General features: G+C 31.7%; 1 protein-coding gene across 1 annotated transcript in view; it reads right to left on the bottom strand.

Annotated features, from left to right (window-relative positions):
* Positions 1-9,645: 9,645 nt before the first annotated feature.
* Positions 9,646-17,245, bottom strand: part of LOC130810929 (gibberellin 20 oxidase 1-like) — an 8,627-nt gene continuing 1,027 nt past the window's right edge. The window contains exons 2-3 of the mRNA XM_057677049.1: positions 15,502-15,823; positions 9,646-9,930 (exon numbers count right to left, since the gene is read on the bottom strand). Of these exons, the coding sequence (XP_057533032.1) occupies positions 9,646-9,930; positions 15,502-15,823 (607 nt within the window). The remainder of the gene's footprint in view (positions 9,931-15,501; positions 15,824-17,245) is intronic.

Here is a 17,245-nt window from a genome sequence, read left to right as displayed (position 1 = left end):
AATAAATGATAATGAAACATCCCCAAGTACATGAAGAGTCAAAAACAGCATCCTAGGAGCATCAAGAGTTAAACCTTTGCACTTCTTCATTAAATCCCATAACTCCCATGAATAACTCATACTTCATTACCTCATTAATCCATACTTTTAATCACCATCATAAACCACAATCATCAAGACTCAACTTAATACACCCATTCATGACATACTTATGGAATTCCATCCCAAGAGTCACACATGAATGCACCTCATCAAATGTGCACTCAAGTCACACCAATCACAACAATCTCCACCTTTACTTGAGTTCACCCAAGTCAATGGAATTCTCTTAATTCACTCCAACATAATATAACAACTTACACAACATCATACTCAAAACAAAAACAACACATGTGCATAAACATAGCACATGCACTAAACATGCCCTCAAAGGGCTCACAAGAGTATGCTTTTAATTACCAATCAAGTCCATACATCCCATGGACTTATTGGGATATGTTGAAATTATTCTCAAACTATCGTTAAAAGAAGTATCAATTTCATTTTCATGCTCGGTTGAAGTAGTGGACACACAAGCCGAACTAATTAAGGTTGAACCCAAAAGCATATACATGCCATCATTAATGGATCCTTTCAAGAACAAATTAGGACCCTTGCCAACCTTCAACACTCCACCTTCACCAATGCACTTAAAACCTTATTTATCCAGAATACTAAGGGAAATTATGTTTTTATTCATACCTGGAACATGAAGGACTCCGGTCAATGTTCTTTCAACACCATCAAACATGACAATTTTAACATCTCCAATACCAACTATCGGACAACTAGCCTCATTGCCCATAGTGACTTTCCTTCCATCAACCTTTTGATAAGTTGAGAAGAACCTAGAGTTAAAATTTATGTGTCTAGAACATCCCGAATCCAAAATCCAAGAATCACCACCCTTATATTCACTAGTAACGACAAGAGCATCAACATCATATATCTCATCTTCAACATAGCTAGCTTCGGCGGAGCTAGCTCTTTTTGCTTTGCTTTTAAATGGGTTTGCGATCTAAACCTTGAATTAATTTTGCTAATTTTTGAATGCTTTAAGGGTCTAAGTTGATCTGTACAGACTGAATTCAGCACTCATTGGGATTTAATTTAACTACTTTTTCTTAAGTACATATTTGTGTTGTAATGCTTTTCTTGAGTCATAATATCTTATCCTTTTCATTTCACCATTACATCAACTTTCAAGGCTTATTATTCGTGTATATTTTAAGATTCTCAAAAGTCAAAACAGATTCAGCTGTTAGTTGTGTTAAGTTCTTTATTTCTTCTTCGGCCTTATAAAATCTCCCTGAATCTCGTTCTTTGCTTCGTGTACATTGTAAAGATCGTTTTGCAAATGTGGATATGTAACGTAGAATTAGTTGCCTTTGTATGTGAATTATATGGGAAAGGATGTTTATATTATGCAGTTATTATGCAGTTACATTGCAGTTACAGCGGTTACATTGCAGTTACAGCAGTTACATTTTGTCAGTTACTATAATTGAATGGTGCTGTATTCATGTATATATAGAATATAATACTTTGTAATAAACAAGAAAAAAAACAGAAACTGTACTTTGATAAACCAGAAATTCAATTATTGTCAAATCTTCATGGTATCAGAGCCGATGGTTCGATCAACAATTTAAAAATGGTAGGTTCGAAAAGAATGGCGTTCCTACCCTAATTGATTACTCCCACATGCGAACTTGACGGGGGTTCGCATGTGAGGGGGGGGGGGGGGGGGGGGGTGTTGGGATGACTTATCCCACATCGATAAATTGAAAATGGTGTGCACGCTTTATAAGCTATTAGAGACCTTCTTCCCATTGCCATATGGTTTTGGGATGGTATAAATCTCCTTGGCTTATGAAATGTGTGCACTTGTGTCCCCCCGTTAATATGCTGGCATTCACAATAAGTCCAGCCTAATTTAACGTGGCATTCACAGTGATTTTTTATCCACCCATCCTACTAACCGAACCCATATCCGGATGGCTAATAGAGATTGTGTACTGGTTGCCCACGCTGGAGCAGTCAATATCTCTCCCTCTCTTCATCTTAAAAATTGTTTACTCATTCCCACTTTGTCTCATAAATTATTGTCAGTTAGCCAGTTAACCAAGGACTTAAATTGTACTGTGCTTTTAACTTTAGACAATTGTATTGTGCAGGATGCTCAGACGGGGACGATCATTGGGCGTGGTACTGAACGAGATGGACTCTACTATGTCGATGAGGTGATTCAAAATAGTGGTGCAATGCTTGCTCATGGTCTCCTGCTCACCAATTGAGGACTTGGCATCGTCGCTTAGGTCATCCATCCCTAACTTATTTAAAACAACTTTTTCCTTCTCTTAATAGTTGTACTAAATCCTTAGATTGTGAAACTTGTGTACTCGCTAAGAGCCATAAACACTCTTATTCTTCTAGTAATACTCGTGCTCCAAACCCTTTGATGTAGTGCATTCTGATGTATGGGGTCCAGCCCCACATACTACCCCTCATGGTTTTTCATATTTTGTGTTATTTATTGATGATTGCTCTCGGATGTGCTGGGTTTATTTTTTGAAACACAAATCTGAGGTTTTTGATGTCTTTGTCACATATTATAACATGATCCTCACTCAGTTCCATGTTAAACCTAAAATCCTTCGCTCAGATAATGGTGGTGAATATATCTCTCTTGAAATGAAACAATTTTTTCTTGATAATAGTCTTATTCATCAAACATCCTGCCCTGACACTCCACAACAAAATGGGGTTGCTGAACGAAAAAACCGTACTCTTCTTGAGGTAGCACGCGCTCTCATGTTTGACACTCATGTACCTGTCCAATATTGGCCTGAGGCTATTGCTACTGCCACATATCTCACCAACCGCCTACCCCACAAAATCCTTAACTTCCAGACTCCTCTTGCCACACTCAATACCTTTACTCCTGTTCCCTCTTCTCACTCCCTTCCACCTCGAATCTTCGGATGTGTTGTGTATGTCCATCTTCCATCTAGAGTCCGAACAAAGTTTGAACCACGGGCAGTCAAATGTGTGTTTCTTGGGTATGGCACTACACAAAAGGGTTACCGATGTTATGATCCCGTCCATCACAAACTTTATACCACCATGAACTGTGACTTCTTTGAACAATCTCCTTACTTCACCCAGCCTCAATCTCAGGGGGAGATTATGAATGAGGATCTCAGCTGGTTGATTCATCCCTTGGCTGACAGTCGAGCTCCCAAAGAGCAAGTAGGTACTACCACCGATATTGCCACCGACATTGTTACTAAATCATCTCCTCAGACTACCACTCCAGTCCCTGAGCATCCGGCCGAACAAGAGGTAACACCGAGTCCTACTGCTCCTTTCATTGATATATCCACTGACCATATTGTGCCAAGTAGTAGTGTGATCCCCAGGAAATATAATCTGCCCCCTCGAAGTACAAGAGGAATGCCTCTTAAGCGGTATGATCCTGAGTATGAATCCCGGAGATCCCGATATCCTATCGGTAGACCAGGTGATGAACAACTATCACAAACAGCTGTTGCCTTCAATGCATCCCTTTATTCCAGTACTATTCCGCAAACCACTGAAGAAGCCCTCCAAGAACCAAAGTGGAAGCAAGCTATGGACGAAGAGATCATAGCTCTCCAGAAAAATGGAACGTGGGAGAAGTGTAGATTACCAGATGATAAGAAGACGGTTGGCTGCAAATGGGTTTTTTCAGTCAAGTATCATGCTAATGGAACCATTGAGTGGTATAAGGCAAGGCTTGTTGCTAAAGGGTACACACAAACTTACGGGGTAGACTACTCGGAAACATTCTCACCTGTGGCTAAAATTGATACCATTCGGGTCCTCTTCTCAGTAGCAGCAAATAAAGAGTGGCCTCTGTTTCAATTTGATGTAAAAAATGCCTTCCTACATGGAGATATTGAAGAAAGAGGTATACATGAAGCCACCTCCCGGGTACACAGATAAGTTTAGCCAAGGAGAAGGGTGTCGACTTAAAAGAGCTCTATACGGCTTAAAACAATGCCCTAGAGCGTGGTTTGGGAGATTCACTACAGCAATGAAGAGATTTGGCTACAAACAAAGCAACTCAGACCATACTCTATTTCTCAGGAGGAGTGGAAACCCAATTACATGCCTCGTGATCTATGTAGATGATATGGTGATTACCGGAAACGACTCCAAGGAAATTGATCGACTCAGGAGCAAATTATTCCAAGAGTTTGAGATGAAGGATTTGGGACAACTGAAATACTTCCTTGGAATAGAAGTCCTAAGATCAATGAAGGGGATATTCATCAATCAGAGAAAGTACATTTTAGATCTCTTAGCAGAAACAGGCATGTTAGACTGCAAGCCAGCAGATACTCCTATGGTAGCTAATCATGGTCTACAAATTGTTGAAGGGGCAGATCAAGATCGTTATAGAAGGATGGTGGGAAAACTGATCTATTTATCCCACACGAGACCCGATATTGCCTACGCAGTAGGGATTGTGAGCAAGTTCATGCATCAACCTCAAGTGGAACATATGGCAGCAGTCTTGAGGATCCTGAGATACTTAAAGGAAACTAGTAATAAAGGAGTTTTTTACTCAAAGAATAATAATCTTGATCTTATTGGTTATACAGATGCAAATTGGGCTGGTGATCGGTACGACAGGAAGTCTTCCTCGGGGTACTTTACTCTTGTAGGGGGTAATCTAGTCACTTGGAAGAGTAAGAAACCTGTCTAGTGCTGAAGCAGAATTCAGAGGGATAGCGAAAGGAGTTACAGAAATTCTGTGGATCATGAAACTTCTAGGAGAGCTAGGCTTTCACCAGACACAGGCAAGTCTTCTATATTGTGATAACAAAGCAGCAATAAGCATCTCCGAAAATCTAGTCCAACATGATCGAACGAAACATGTAGAGATCGATCGACACTTTATCAAGGAGAAACTCGAAAGCAAGGTCATCCGTCTCCCTTTTATTTGATCTAAAGACCAACTAGCTGACATTCTCACAAAAGCAGTTTCATCAGAGGTCTTCAATAGCACTTTATGCAAGTTAGGCATCGGTAATCCCACGACCTAACTTGAGGGGGAGTATGGGAAAGGATGTTTATATTATGCAGTTATTATGCAGTTACAGCAGTTACATTGCAGCTACAGCGGTTACATTGCAGTTACAGCAGTTACATTTTGTCAGTTACTATAATTGAATGGTGCTGTATTCATGTATATATAGAATATAATACTTTGTAATAAACAAGAAAAAAAAACAGAAACTGTACTTTGATAAACCAGAAATTCAATTATTGTCAAATCTTCAAATTAAGAAAAGTGATTGATCTACACTGTAGCTGATTGTTTACTTTATAGAGTATAGTATTTTATTATTGTTAATTGAAAAAGAAAAAGGAAAAATAGGCTTTTAGGTTACTTTATAGAGTATGGTATAGTATTTTATTATAGAGTATAGAGTAGGATAAAAATAGGGCTAGGTAGAACTTTAAATGATTGTTTTATTACTAAAAACGGAGATGTAGCAAGTAATATGAAATCACCAAAAATAGAAAATGTAGCGGGTATTATGGAACGGAGGATCTAGTATATTATCATCTTTCTGACAACAGTAACAATGATTTAGTTTTCGTGCAATGTTTTTGTCTTAGTTTTAGGAGCTTTCAGTTTTTTAGGAGCTGATCTACTAAATAGTTGTGGATTAAATATAATAATAACTAAGACTAATGAACTTATTGATGGTCAACTATGATAATTTGATGAATGATTATTCAATTTCTCTTAAAATATGATATCATAGTTGGCATCTTCCTGCTCTAAAGTTCGATATCTTGGAACAAATTTCATGCAATTTGGTTCTTGTATATGACTAATTAATCAGTTAAAGCATGTTTATTGATAATGAGATGGGTAAAGTGTATGTTGTTGGTGACTTAAAATAAAAGTGCTTAATGAATATTTATTTTTCCCTATGACTTCAAAAGATGTCCTAATTTAATCTTTGCATTCGTATTATTGTTAATAGAAATATGTAAAATAACATTATGAAATTTAATAGTGTAACTTGGGGGACTGTGTGCATAGCACGCGACCCTACAACTAGTTAACGATAAAATAATTTAAGTAGTATCATTGGAGGAGAAAACTTTTCTTATTACAGTGACATGTGTTTAAATCTTCTACTGCTTTAGTATATAGTATGATGTATATATAGATAGATGAATGATGAATTAATTAAATTAAAGATATAAAATTACCTAAAATAAAATTTTAAGTAGTAGAATTGAGAGGGAAAACTTTTATTGTTGCATTGACACGTGTGTAAGTCTTTTATTACATGATAGTTTCTCCCTCCGTTTCTGAAGTTTCCATTTGCTATTTTTAATGTTTCAATTGTTTTTTTCATAAGGAATCTTTTTATTTATCACAAATTTTGGCAAAAAATAATCTTATTCGTCCTCATTTTAATATTTTAATAATACTTATGGTCCTCACATATTTTTTCACTAACTTCATTTTAACATTTTTATATTCCTTATTGTCTCCACATGTTTCCCATTAACTTTTTAAAAACATTTTTTTTATTAGTTGTGATCCTTATATTTTTTCCACCAACTTTATTTTGATATTTTTAATGTGTATGATGCTCACTTTTTTTCCATCAAATTTATTATTCAATAAAGTTATTGTAACTTGTTATATATATGAAAAGTGCAATTGTTTACATTTGTAATTCTTTTTCGTGTTTGCATTTATTCATGATATTTATAGAGCTTAATTGTTAGGTCCATTAATACGTAGAAGTAAATGTGGTAAAAAAAAAAAAAAAGTAAAAGTAAAACTTGACCCACCCTTATACTAGTGTCCAAGATTTGCTCCTGGTTAGAACATATATTTGTTTAGTTTCCATTTTCGATGCCCTTCTCCCCGAACCTAGCTTGCCAAAAAAAAAGATTGACATGGAGGAGAATTGGAGATGACATTTAATTTAGAGTTACTTTTATGAGTGGTAAGAGACCATCTTTTAATAAGACATATTCAATATAAAAAAACTTATATTTTAATAATTATATTAATTGAATTATTCAACTCTTATATTAAAGCATCTCATAGAGTTGGTGAGACTTTCTCAAACAAAAATTAGTACTATTTTATTAATGAAAATTTGAATAAAATAAGATTATTTAATAACTTAATTCCAAAAATAAACTTCGTGAAAACTTAATTCCCAAAATAAGCGTCCGTACATCCAAACCTAACCTTGGAGTAAATCGCTGTTACTAACAGCGAAAAACAAAAAAAATAAATAAATAAATAAAAGCCACAAGTCGCTGTTAGTAACAGCGACTTTAAGGTTAACTCCTTAATCTCGTAGGTTGGAATGAGGAAGTAACTGAGAACTGAAAACTTAAAACGCATTAAGTCGCTGCTATTAACAGCGACTTAAAAATTTTTTTTTTTTTTTAAGTCTTTGTTAGTAACAACGACTTACTTCGAGGCTAGGTTTGGATGTACGGACGCTTATTTTGGGAATTAAATTTTTACGAAGCTTATTTTGGAATTAAGTTGTTAAAACATCTTATTTTATTCAAATTTTCTTTATTAATTTGGTTGAATTGGGATAGAAAGACACAGAAATGGGCCTCCTTTAAGGCCTACAGCTACCAACTTATATTAATATGATATTATTTTTATACTAGATAGGTTTCCAAGCACATTTTATTAATTATTTAAATAAAAAATTATTAATCTTATATATGTAATTATGTTATTATATGAATTTTAAATGATTGTTTTACAGTAATGGTACAATTTCCGGTAATATAAAAAATAAAAAATAAAAAAACATTCTAATCAAAATAAGTAAGTTGTAGGATTGGAACAGAAAACTTTTCTTGTTGCAGTGACACGTGTTTAAATCTTCTATTACTTTAAAATATAGTATGATTATATGTCTCTTAAATCATTGTTTTATAGCAAAGCTACAATAAAAAATAAAAAAAATTATAATCAAAATAAATAGATAAAATAAATAACAAAATTATTAATATAACTTATTAAGTTAACAAAAATATTTGAACTTGCAAGTGTTCTTATCGCCATTAGCGTATGAATATATAGTATACAGTATGATGTATAGATAGATAGATAAATGATGAATTAATTAAATTAGAGATAAAAAAATTACCTAAAATAAAATTTAAGTAGTAGAATTATGATGTCCAAACATTTTTATTTGCTTGATTCGTTTCACTTGTATAATTATGATGTCCATTTTTGGTGAGTCTGAATATTTTTTTTATTTGCTTGATTCGTTTCAAATTACTTCCAACATTTGCATAGTAACTATTTATTAGAAGTTTTATTTACGTAATATCTATTTGTGTATAAGAAATAATATAGCCATATGAGATCATGTTTGATTTGGCTTAATATCTACTTTTTAAATATATAATTTTCATAAATTTTTTCCAAATGGAAATGAATGTATTTAGTATCAAAGTATGCCTTAAATAATGTGCTAAGCAATATTGCAAATAATTTTGAAAGGAGAAAGCAATATTTATTTATCATCTATCTTACTCCTATTCAAAATAAACAATAAAATGTTGCATCCCTTGAACATATTTTTTTTTTTGTTTTACGTGGTAGGTTGAAGTTCGTCAATCAAAATCAAATACAGATTTAATTAATACTTGTTTTCACTGAGACAAGATCCAACTCTACACTTCAACATAATTCTAATGACATATATTAGTGTAATTAGGATGGCAAAGTGGAAGGAAGGGTGCAAATATCTTTTTCATTATACCGCCTCCGTTTCATATTGATATCACAAAAGAAATGTTTACGAGAATTAAGAAAAATTGAATATTTTAAATTGTGAATATATTATTTTATTGAATAATAAAGTTAATGGAGATAAAGTAAGGACCATGAGCATAAAAATATGAAATAAAATTAGTCGAAAAAAATATAAGAACCACAAATATTAAAAAAATATTTAAATAAAGTAAAAGTATGTAGAGACCATAAGCAAAAAAAGCTAATGCTAGGGCATTAAAGTCCATTGCATTTGACATGGCCATTTCTCATTGGAGGTAAACTAGAGTAATAAAGGTAAACAATGTCATTTTGCCCAAAATAGAAAAATAGTTACTTTTGCGAGAAAAATAATTCTTATGTTATTCCACTAGAGTTGCATAACAATATTTTTCAATTGCACCCATACATAAAATCCTACACGCTTATAAGATTTAAGAAAATCTTCTTAACGCAATAGCCCGTAACATATAAATTAAATCGGTATTGCAGATTCAAACACATACAGTATCCCTTACCATATGACCCATCATAGCAAATGCTCTTATAATTTGTAGGCAATGAATCTAACAAATGTAGATAAACATATAAAAACCACTCAAACTTAAATAAGATCATCATCATACCCAATGTATTTCGCTCTTAGGATAAATTACGATTAAAGTGCAACCAAAGAACCCCTCGGCACAAAAAAAGATCCAGAGATAAATTATCAACAAACATAAATATTGAAACCCTAAAAGCATTTTATAAACTAAAGTTTATGTATTGATTTTTTCATCATGATTATCATTATTTAGCATGGACCACATCCAATTGGTGAAGCTTTGAAGAGTATTGTGATCAGCTCGATAATGTTTTTGAGTAAATTCCAAAAATTGAGACCATGTAAAATCAGGAAAATTCCTTGGATTATTAAGACCATTTGGAGGTCTCACCACTTTATCTTCTTTTGGGCACAAAAAAAAGGCCATGGATTTCCTCTCCACTTTCTCATTCACCACTGCTCTATGCAGACAGCTTTTGTATTTTCCATTTGTCATGGCCTGCATTAATTATTTTTCTCTCATTTAAAAAACTATAATAAATCTTTATTCAACTAAGGGCAATTAAAAGATCCCGTAAAAATTACTTAAAACGGTAAAAACTAAAATTTTGAAACCTTTTCAGATACATATTAAGTATTTCAAGGTACATGTTTTAGTTGCATTTTGATGGGGCGCATATTTGGTGTATAGGGATATATACTGGGGAGCTTTTGGCATTGACTGTTGACGGTTGGTTTTTTTGTTGGCTTGTTTGGCCAGCTGAAAATGTTGGTTGTGTTTATTGGCATTAAGGTAGCTAAAAAAGTCAGTTATTTTTGGAGATGTTTGGTAAAGTTAAGTATTAGTTATTGGTTATTTTTTAAAAAAAAAGTGAGCCAACAAGCTAAAAGTAAAAAAAAAAACTAATATTTCGGCTTAAAAGCCAGTTTTTCAGCTTGCTTAAAAGACATTCACCAAATTTTTTTGGTTGTTTGACCAAATAACAAGCCAAAACCAAAAAGCTAATCAAATAACCAAAAGCCAACCAAAAAACTAATATATAAGTCACATAACAAACACCCCATTACTGTAATATTTTGAAAAGTTGGAGATAAAAAAATACGCAAACAATAAACCACATTACATAATATTTCTACCCTAAAAAAACTCATGTACCATGATGGATTTTATTACCTTTTTTATTTTGGTTCATCATATTTGATTTGCTATATTTTTATTTTTAACCATAAGCCATATTATTTCTTTATCCATAAATTTATTTATTTATCTTTTTATTTAATCTACATATTATTAATTTTTCTATATTACATTTTTGTCCATTTTTATTATTTTTTTTGCTCAACTTTTTTCCTAGAAAATACTATACGGGCCATAGGAACAATATATATGTAATCAGGATAATTTTAAATAAATCGATGACCATAAAACAAAAACGTAAATAGTTAACATGTGCTATTTGTAAACTTTTGACAACAATTTTTATGATTTGCCTTATTTTGATAGGTCCCTTGTTATTTTTCATTTTGTGATTTTGACGTGAATACTTGGCTCTTATTGAGGACAATAACATTCACTAGGAGACTAGAGAAATAGGCAATCATCTCATTAGTCCAAGTCATCAATCACAATCATGCAATTTTAAATGTCAAACCATTTTTTTTAAAAAAAATTTGAACTATTGATTTTTGTAAATAATTAAAAACTCATCAATTACTTATAATAATATCAAATTTAACGTTAAATTCAATAAATTTATAATTTATTAAATAATATAACGATTGATTTTAAAAGGTCAACCATTGTAATATTATAACTCTTAGAAAAAATGTTTTGAAAGGCATTTCCCTATTACTCATAAAGCTAATAATATATGTTTCTAAGCAATAGACATATCATATCAATTAAGGACAAATTATTGTTCTATAGCCTAAGAATTAAGCAAGCTAAAAACAAGATTAAAGAGTATATTCTATTTTACTATTCCAATGCCATTAATTAAGTAGCTTCTATTTAACTAGGGTTAGGATTTAAAGGATCCAATATGCACAATCTTACCCTTATTATTCTTTTATTGTCAGTGATACCAAAAAGGTAGTTTTCAATTAATCTTTTGTAGCAAACATTATTTATAATTTCATATAAATAAAAGTGCACATAATATAAAGAGTCCGCCAATGTTTCAAAATAGCTTAAGAATGAAGCAAGCTAAAAAGTAAATTAAAGAGTCCATTCTATTCCATTATCTAATGCCATAGTAAATCCTATATAGCTAGAGCAGAAGTTTTAAGGGGTCGAATGTACGCAACCTTACCCTTATTATACTATTGTAATTAGTGATAACAAAAAAAAAAGTTGTTTTCAATTAAGTCTTTGTAATAAACACCATCTGCGACTTTATATAAATAAAAACACACATAATATAACCCGCCAACCAGTTTCACTATAGCCTAAAAACTAAGCAAGCTAAAAAGTAAATTAAAGAGTCGATTCTATTTCATCATCCCAATATCATTAGTAGCTCCTACATAACTAGAGCAGAATATTAAGGGTCGAATGTATGCAACCTTACTCTTATTATAATATTGTAATTAGTGATAACTATTAGAGTATATAACATATTCTGAGACCTAAACCATCAGCTTAAGCTTTTGGTTGAATTGGTTCCTTGATATGGTATCAGAAGCCAACGTGACATAAGGTCACATGTTCGAATCTCAACCACCCCTCATTTAAAGTGAAATATTCAGCGCCTATGCGCATCCACACTTTTAGCCCAAAGGGTTCTCGTATGAGGGGGCATGTTAGAGTATATAACATATCCTAGGACCTCAACCATCAACTTAAACTTTTGATTGAGTTGATTCCTTGAACTCTTTATAGCGAACATTATTTGTAACTTCGTATAAATAAAAAATGCACATAAATTTAATGAGCTAAACATAAAAACACTAGTGGAAAAAAATGTATTTGCTGCTCATCATTTGCTGCGGTTTTTGTGTATTAGCAGCAAAAAATAGAAAAATGTATTAGAAAAAAAAAATATACTCTAATTGCTGCGGTTTCCCCCTCGACCGCAGCAAATAACCTAGCACCTTGCACTAATTGCTCCGGTTTTTTCACAACCGCAGCAAATACTTCTTCAAAGTTGATTAATTGCTCCGGTTTTTCTACAACCGCAGCAAATAATTCTTCAAAATTAGATTAATTGCTCCGATTTTGTTATGAACCACAGCAAATGACCGTTGGACAAAAATAAATTTTGTTAAAACCTGCCAGTTTCTTTTTTATTCGCATATCTTCTCAAATACGTTATACAGTTTGCTTTGTTCCTCATTGAAAAAACGCTTCATCTTCATCTTCATTTGCTTTGTTCCTCTTCTTCATCTTCACAAACGTATAAGATTAAGCATCAAGATCATTTGTGTTCGTTTCTTTTGTTCATCTTCATTTTCACAAACGGTCATTTGCTGTTATTCATCATTCTTGTTGCTGTTCATCTTCATAAACGGTCATTTGCTGCTGTCATCATTCTTAGCTTGTTGCTGTTCATCTTCACAAACGGTTTCTGAAGGTAAATCCTTGCTTCTGTTCTTGTTCATCATCAAACTTCGAATTTTCATAAACCCCTACTATTCTTCTACTGTACGTGTTCTTGTTCATCATCATCATCATTCTTTATTCACTGATTGTTTTTTGAAGTTTTTCTAATTTTGCTGTTGTTGTGACCTTTTAATTGTTATTCAACCAAAATTTTGTTGGCTGTCGCTGCTTGCTTCTGTCTTGCTTCATGGTGAATCACGTTTATTGTAGTACATGATGATAGATACTACTTACTAGATAGACTATGGCATGTATTGTGATTTGGTTATAGTTGTGTTAGAGAACTACCCAGTTGTGATCATTGTAGAATTAAAAGGGTCGAGGGAATCAACGATTAGTGCAACTTGAACTTTGTCAATCATAAGTAGACTATGAAATGTATTGTGATTTGTTTAAGGTTATGTTAGTGAGCTTCTCACCATCTTGATTTTCACTTGGAAAAGTTAGAGTATGACCAAATATAATTTAATAGATTTCTGCACCTAAACCAATTGGTTGTATTATGAAAACCAGACTTATGTCGGGTTATCTTTTGGACCTATATGTGTAAGCCCAACAACAAGCTCATCAATTTGCCTCAATTCCTCATTGAATAAGGAAGTTTTTAGTGATGTCTAAACTCAATTTTAATTACATGAGTTGAAATTAAATACAAAATAATATAAAGTACAAAATATAATCAAGAACCTTAGACCATGTTGTTTTCATATTTTATATTAATATTTTTACTTACTAATTTTTCAATACTAATAATTTCAAATTATTTATGCAAAGTGGAAATTAATGAAGTATATAACTGACAGAGTGGTGATAATGTGACATCGAATAAATAAGAAATTTTTTGTTGGTTTTGTGTAGATTAATTATTTAAATGTACCTCTAGTGGAATTTTTTTTGTATTGCGAGAATGTTTATATTATTTCAATTTAAATTTTTTATTTTGTTAATTGACAAGAAAAATCTAATTATATCATTGCAAAGAAAGGAAATATTGAATTAAGTTTTGAATTAAGAAACTACAATAGTATATCTATTTTTATGAGAACACCAATTATTTATCTTTGTAATAAGTTTTCGATTTTCACTACAAATAGAAAGATCAATTTGCAAGTTTATATTTTTATTGTTTCACTTGTAATTTAGTAATTTAGTTATAAATGTGGTTTGTGAATGTGGTTTGTTAATTATTTGCATATTTTGTTAAAAATGTGGTTTGTTGTTATACTTGTCTTTAATTATTATTTATATTTTGAATGTTATATTTCTAAGGTTATACAATGTTAATTATTCAAAGTATATATTTTTAGGAATGTGGTTTGTTGTTTATTATTTATATTGTGGTTTGTAGTTTGTTAATTAATTATTTGCATATTTAGTAAATATGTTTGTTATAAATAAGTATATATGTTTAAAAGTTGTGTATCAATTTTGTTTTGAATCAATTAATCACACTAATTAGGATGACAAACGATCGTTCTTGGATGTATGGAAGCATTGAATCGTCGTAATTTATTGATGGCGTATTAGAATTTTGTAGTATTGCGGTTGAACATCAAGTTAGGACGGGGGGAGTTGGTTTTTATTGCCATGTGTCAGTTGTGGCAATGTATCAAAGGTAGATAGTGTTGATATCCTTAGGGAACACATACTTCGACGTGGGTTTAGGCCTCAATATCATGTTTGGGTTTGGCATGGTGAGAAGGGAGTTTACAAAGAGAAAAGTGTTGTTGAGGACGTCAATAATGTGGCCGATGTCAATGAGGATGTAGTAGATCATGTTGATGGGTATGAGACAGATGAAGAGAATGTCGATGAGGATGTGGATCGTGTTGATGAGATGATGGAGGGAGTCGAGGATGAGTTAGGAAAACGTCCTCGTATTTTTGACTTGTTGACAGAGGCTTCTCAAAAGCCTTTGTACCCTGGATGTACAAAGTTCACCAAACTAACAGCAGTGTTGACAATTTTCAACATTAAGTCAAAGTTCAATTGGAGTGACGCTAGTTTCACAATGTTATTAGAAGCGTTAGGTGAGATGCTTCCAGAGGGAAATGAACTTCCAAAATCGACATATTATGCCCTTTCGGCTTAGAGTACCAGAAGATTCATGCGTATCCGAATGATTGTGTGTTATATCGGAATGAAAACAAGAACTTAGAAGAGTGTCCTAGGTGTGGGTTATCGCGCTACAAGCGTATAGGGGCAAATATTACCACTTATTTGCTGCGGTTTTGGGGACTGACCGCAACAAATAATACCACTTATTTGCTGCGGTTTTGGGGACTGACCGCAGCAAATAATACCCTTTTTTGTTGCGGTTTTTAACCGCAGCATTTAAAATAGGCTATTTGCTGCTATCACTATTGCTTGGGGCCAAAACCGCAGCATATAATGGCAAAAAAAACCGCAGCAAATGAGGTTTTTTCCACTAGTGAAATAAAAAAAAAAAAGAGTGATAAGGAATAATACCATGAAAGTATCACCAATGTTAATGACAAGAGCATCAGAACGAGGTTGAATTGCAAGCCATTTATTGTTGACAAAAACTTGAAGACCACCAACTTGATCTTGGTACAAAACTGTTATAGAAGTAGGGTCACAATGAGGTCCTGTTCCTAGTACTAGATTTGGTTCTTCACATGGTGGATAATAATTTAATCTCATTATTGATTTTGCATCTTCATAGAATTTGCTATAGTAATTTCTATCCACTCCCAAACTAATTGCCAATACTTCTGTTATTAATACACTTAATTTGTGCATTTCCTCGCAATATTTCTGATACACTAACCTGAAAATTTAAATTAATTAACATAAATTACATATTAGCCACATATTAATATAATAATTGAGCTATTTAACGTCATATTTAGTGGTAATAGGAATGAATTTTACAGAATTCTTAATTTTAATGAAATTTGCTATGATTTTTTTGTTATGATTCACTACCATCTAATTATATGACATTTCCAAGAGAAAATCGTAAAATTTTTTTGTTAAAGTAGGATAATCATGATAATAAACTTTATGATATAATTTACCTAACAAAATTATGTTATTATTATATATTTATTACGTTATTATTATTATTATAATTATATATTTATTATCATTTTCATCATTTATTACAAACAATTTTATTATTAGTATATGCATTAGAGGTTTTAAACTAATGGTAAAGTTACCAAATGTACACATTTGCAATGCTAACTAGGTTATGCATCTACATGCACAATAAATAAAATCAAATTTTGTCCTTCTAAGATGAATTAATCAATAATTAAATTTCAATATATATTATCCCTTTATTATCCTAGGAATTACTTGCTATATCAATGCTTTTTCATAATTTCAAAAGTAATAGGAGTAAAATGTTCTCTCATTCTCTCATAACACTACCTATTTAATTCTCCTATTAGTCAAATTATTTATTAAAATATTAGGAGATATAATAGTTGAGATTTTTTCCTTTTAGTTTTATGACAAAAATTTGATCTTTATCATCTAGGAAAAGAATTAATTCCGGCTTTTTTAGCCAATCCTCGAATCAAAAAAAATATCAATTAATTTTTGATGTTTACTCATACCTTTGAAGATGATAATATGAAATCACTTGAAATTATAGGAGTAACTTAGAGCCAAGTATAAAAATATATTACCAAAGCTATTGATAACTTAGTATATTTGAAATTGATTATTAAAAATAAATTAAATTTGATATCCATTAATTGTGATGAAATAAATAAATTACTTTTGTAATTTTAGAAAAGATTTAGGGAATAAGACCGTTATGCAATAAAAAGTTTAAATGAAAAAATGGATGATTTTAATTAAATGAGACAATTTTTTGTAAGAATATTTTTTATGTTATTTTAATTAAACTTTACAATCAAATTAAATTTTCAAATAGGTCGACGATGAAAATTGGGAATTTTAGCAGGGTTGGCTTTTTTAAAAAAAGACAACTATTATAATTTTCTAATCTTAATTATTAATTATTGAATATTGTATCATGAGATTTGAACTCGTTATTCATCTGATTGATGCCTTTTTATTTCTTTTCAAACGTCCTATTTGATTTTGAGAACTATTCATCATTCGTTTTTTCTTGTATTTTATTCTCAATCTATAATTTAAAACAGAGTTGAATGAGATCTTCTTTAATTCGTCCCAACATAAAGTTCTTATAAATATCTAATTTTTATAATTTTTA

This window comes from Amaranthus tricolor, chromosome 4 (genome assembly GCF_026212465.1).
Source record: "Amaranthus tricolor cultivar Red isolate AtriRed21 chromosome 4, ASM2621246v1, whole genome shotgun sequence".
Classification (NCBI taxonomy): domain Eukaryota; kingdom Viridiplantae; phylum Streptophyta; class Magnoliopsida; order Caryophyllales; family Amaranthaceae; genus Amaranthus; species Amaranthus tricolor.
The sequence above is the reverse complement of the archived record's forward strand: the minus strand, read 5'-3'. Positions and strand labels throughout refer to the sequence as shown.